At 27.1% G+C, this 5,358-nt stretch overlaps 1 protein-coding gene across 1 annotated transcript; it reads left to right on the forward strand.

The window, feature by feature from the left end:
* Positions 1-3,535: 3,535 nt before the first annotated feature.
* Positions 3,536-5,030, forward strand: LOC106792075 (ATP synthase subunit delta, mitochondrial). Its single transcript, XM_014758197.1, has 4 exons — positions 3,536-3,621; positions 3,862-3,990; positions 4,374-4,571; positions 4,678-5,030. Exons 2-4 carry the CDS (start codon positions 3,871-3,873, stop codon positions 4,843-4,845), a joined length of 486 nt encoding a protein of 161 aa, XP_014613683.1. The 5' UTR covers positions 3,536-3,621; positions 3,862-3,870; the 3' UTR covers positions 4,846-5,030.
* The last annotated feature ends 328 nt before the right edge of the window (positions 5,031-5,358 follow it).

Genomic DNA, 5,358 nt, shown 5'->3' on the forward strand with positions numbered 1-5,358 from the left:
TCTTTCTTTTTACCTGCAATGCTCGATATTTTCATATTTCTTAATTTTTAAATATATACAGGAAAGAGAAAATTATTTATTAGAAAAAAATTAGAAATAATACATTTTTTTAACATCTTGCGCAAATAGTAAAGAAAAATTTAATCCTTGAATTACAGTTAATATTTTATTTTTTATTCCTCGATCGTTACTGTTCAGAGTCTTTTACATATTATTACGGAGACATACATTTTTCTATTTTACAAAATAAACTGTACTTAACATTTACAAATTGTTATACCCTAAAACCTATATTCAAACACRTAATCAAAACAATACTGACTCAATCTAGACTAGTGTTTAATAGTCTAGGTATCCTCTAGGTGCCCTCTGTTACGGTGTTCTATTTATAATAATTAAATTTTTAAATTTCGTTATAGATGATGTTGAAATTATTTATGTCCGTTCTAAAATTGATTGTATTATTGTTTGTTATGTGGTACATTTCACTAATATTTCTTTTGTACCAATTGTCTTTTAAATCTAACAAATTTTCTTGTCGCAATATTTTATWTTATTATCCAACAACAATAAATATAACTGTAAAAAAAAACAAGGTTTCCTTGAATTACAAATTTACTTATAACGCTTTCAAAAAATGAYACTAATGCTCTATATATAGTCTTTTATTGTAAAACTTTTATTGATAAATTCACAAGGATTTTGTACTGCGATAATAATATTATACTTGAAGGTTAAGAATTTATTTGATTTGTAATGAGAAATTATCCTGAATAATAAGCCTTATTTGTTTTTCATGTTTTCGTAAAGACTTAACTAGCAATTCTTTAATGATATTTACTAATCTTCGTTGTTGGTAAGAGAACTTCGATGAATTCTTCCGATTTCATTATTAGACTCGGTTTCTGAGATACTTCAATTTCTTGTTAGATAAAGTTCATGTTAAATAGTGTAGCATGACAGAAGCTTGCTGTTTTTCATTTCAAAAATTCTTTAGGAAGATTTTTGGTATTTTCAAATAGAAGACATTGAATGAAATTTTACATCTTTTTTAAAAATTTATTTATTTTTTATATTATCTATTTTTGTATCGTTTATCTAGTGATTGGATTGTTATCTCAATAATACCTGTCGAATGAGTGTGTGTATCGTTGATGGCATTGATGGGAATTGAATACGGCCTAATCGGTAAGTTGAGTGCCCTCGCGACATTGCACTTGTGTGTGCGCTAGGTGTGTGCATTGTACATCGTTTCGCGATACGTAATACTGCGCATTTTTTAAAGTTATTTAATAAAAATAACTTTTAGAGTCACGCGTACGATAAGAACTTTTTCTTTTTTTTTTTTAACAATCGTTTTGCATAGTAGAGTTACCGCATTTATTTGTGGAAACTTTTATATACTCGTATATTACTAGTATGCATATATACTACTAGTGTATACTTTTATTTCTGCTGTAGTTTTTTATGCAATAATCACTAGCTTTAGCAGACAATTACAGCAAAAAGTACGTATACTAGTTTAGGCTTTTGCACCCTGGTGGTATTTGAGAGAATCGTGGAGTGAGTGGGTGGGTATGTATGTGTATTATCTCTTTTTAAATATGAGTAATTGGCTGGCAGGTAGCATACTTTTTGGAGCGAATGTGAAAACTTTAATTTTAAGTRGGTAGGATCCAGGAAAGGCACGAAGTTTGCTTCCACTCCGGAGTGGAAATTTCGCCTCCTGGTTTATACAGAACTGTTACAAAATTTTGTCATTTTATTCTATTATGCTTGCTTTATAAATTTATTTTGTAACTTTTCTTTAATATTATGTATCATGATTCGAAGGGATTTGCAACGATTTGAAAGATTCATTTCTATTYCGATTYTATCTCMWWBGAGATAGAATCGAACAAATTCGCAAATACTTTGATGAATTTGATACTTAGTTTTAAGCATTATAACTAACACTTCGCACTATCGCGATTTAGTCTTTGAAGTATTTGATATAATTCAGTATAAAGAATAAATTGAATAAAAATATTGCAARAAARTGCATTGCATTTATAGTATTATTTTTATTTCAATTCGATTTTATTACTGGATAGTAAAAATGCGACGTGTTATTAGGTCATTGCATATAATTATCTGCTTGAACATTCGATTAATTGTGGTTGTGTATATGTTAATGAACTCTAAGTTCATTGATGGTTCACGAGCTTTAATAATGAACAGAGAATGTAAATCAATTTTTTAATAATTGAGAATTAGAATCGTAACATAATACGAGTTAATTTGCAAACGTAGTATGAAAGATCTTATCTTTCTTGCACTTAGAAAATGTCCAATGCAGTTTTCAGGAAATGAAGAAAGAAGAGGCTAATGCTGAAGAGGCTAAGGCCGAAGAGGCCCCCAATTAAATGTGGTATCAAGTGAGCAACTACTATTCAGGCTATTGAGTTATTTTCAAAAKTTCAAACAGCAAGTTCGAACTTTTCGAGAATAGCTCTCTTGTCATATTTTATATTTTATTATATTATTTTCTTGCTCGTCATTAATTTGTAGTTKTAATTGGAGATGATGGACCATTCCATCTCCTTGGGACACCAAATTTGTGTCCATCAAAATCGTCAAAAAGATGCATATATGTTTAGTTAGAGTCAGAAATATTAACATTTTTTTATTATTAAATTTGGAAGCCTAAATAACGTTCTGTTAATAGTACAATAATTTCTCTTTTTTTGTTTCATCTTTAAAATTTTTCATTTTGTTCGTATTTTATTAAATTTGCAATTTTTCTTTTCTATATAATACAGTTTTTAAAAGTGTTTCACAATAATTAATAGATATTATTTTTTCTAATAACTTAGTATTTTTATTTTTCCTATTTCTTTATTTTCATTTATTTTATGTAAATGTAAAATTACGCGTAATTTCAGTACATCGATAAATAGAGATTTGATCAAAATAAATATAGAATTCAATTGAAAAGTGCATCTGCGAATTGGACGATTTATATGTTAGGCTATTGTATTACTTAACTATATTGTTTTCTTCTTGTTACAGGTGATCATTGTTGGATTTATCATCAAACCTTCTGGATTCTTTTTTATTTGAGTGTCTTAAATTGCTTCATTTTAAAATATACGTATAAATGCATTCTGAATTCACATGTTTATACATTAAATATATTTATTTTAAGCTTTATTACAATAGAACTATACTATTTATATTATCAAAGAGAGAGAGAGAGAGAGAGAGAGATTGGGTGAGGGAGAGAGAGAGAGAGAGGGAGAGAGAGAATACATCATATACTATCATATAAAGAATAATGTATTCTTTGATAGTATTGTACTATCATCTTCGTATGCCAACTTTTTTGTGTTTAACTATGTCTTATAAATCATTTCACTGTTAACTTTAAGATACCGAAATGAAAATATCAATATTTTTTATCAAATAAATGAATTACTATTTATCGATAAGTTAGAATTTTTTATTACCACTCGCATACAGTAGCGACTCTTGTTGATCATTTAAGAAACTAAATTTCAATTCACTCCGAAATCGTGTCTGTTTTGTAAGATCTTTGGTGTGTGGTCTTCGATAGCAGCATTGAATTTTAAATCCACACAGGTAAAGATTAATATCTTAAAGATATTTAAAACATTAAGATATAATTTAGAATATGTGTATAATTCTTTAAAAAGTTATTATTTTAGTAAAATAACGTAGCATTGAAATAACTTCAAATATAAATAAGATATAATTAATTGAAATTGAGGGGTTATATATATTTCGATCTTATGATGTAACAATGTCACTGAACCATCTATATCAAAATGATATAACATTTGTAAAACTTGTAATTTTAAGGTCGGTAAAATGGCAACTATCGCTCGTAATCTTCGGCCGTATTTAAAATACATTCGTAACCAAATCAGGACTTACGCTGATGCACCTGCTAGCGATGAAATGAAATTCACATTTGCTGGTGCGAATCAGGTACAATGTAATTCTTGTTAAATATTTTCTCATATACGTATATGTGCCCATAATTACTAAAGTGGTCTAAATCAAAATTTTCAAAAATTGAGTTTATCAGTTATTTCACACCACATTATTTTAAACTAAATTAATTCAATATAATTTTCACGATATTGTTCAAAATTAACCGGTAGATAGTGTTTTTTATTTCAATATTATATAGAATTAATTTAGTGTTCAAATGTAATCCTTTAAATATCTTGAAACAAGAAATATATAAGTTAGACCACTTTCATAATTATGGGCTCATATATGTAACTTAAAAAATTATCAAAGAAGTATTAAATATGTATGTATAAATAGTTAATTAATTATTCTTATCAAGTAAATTTTATTTTTAGGTATTTTATGATAAAAGCGTCATCCGACAAGTAGATGTTCCATCATTCTCTGGTTCTTTTGGTATTTTACCAAAACATGTTCCCACTTTAGCTGTTTTAAAACCAGGTGTTGTTACGGTTTATGAAGAAGATGGTAATACTAAAAAAGTTTTTGTTTCTTCCGGTACGGTGACCATAAATGAAGATAACAGCGTACAGGTAGAAATTTTATTTATTAATTGGAAATGTGTTAACACAATTTTATTTGTATATATACATATATAGAATACACACATGTGCACGTGTGTTTATAAAATATTTAAAGATTTTAGCAGAAGAAGCGCATCTGGTAGAAAACCTGGATGGTTCTGCGGCAAGAGAAATTCTTAGTAAAGCTCAACAACAACTTTCTTCTGCTTCGTCGGACAAAGATAAAGCTGAAGCAGCTATTGCTGTCGAAGTTGGAGAAGCTCTTGTGCAAGCAACACAATAAGTATTAAATATTGCTAAATTGTTTGCTATTAATGAAATCTTAGATACACGTATTTGCCATACAATTATCTTATAATTGCTGTATAAAATGCAGTACAAATAAAATCTTATATTAAGATCATTTGTTCTCTACCAGATAAATTAACTATCTGAATAAAATTAATATATGTATAAAGAGAATAAGAAGTGGAACCTAATTATTTTTACCGTAATCAATTTTATAGTGAAAAAAGTAATATATACATATAGATAAAAAAAGAAGGAAAAAATATTTTCGTATTATAATTTATTATATTATTTTATTTCACTTTCTTTTCTATAACAGCATGGAAATATTTCAAAATTATGATTTATTTAGGTACATAAAAGTTATCTCGTAATTTGATATATATTTTTCAAATAGATGAACACCCATAAAAAATCTCACTCTATTATTGTTAAAATAATATGAAATATATATCATATAAGAATCATATTAATCAATAATTATTAAAATATTAGAATATGTATGATT

This window comes from Polistes canadensis, unplaced genomic scaffold, assembly GCF_001313835.1.
Source record: "Polistes canadensis isolate GaletaPanama2010 unplaced genomic scaffold, ASM131383v1 scaffold_375, whole genome shotgun sequence".
In the NCBI taxonomy this organism is placed as follows: Eukaryota; Metazoa; Arthropoda; class Insecta; order Hymenoptera; family Vespidae; genus Polistes; species Polistes canadensis.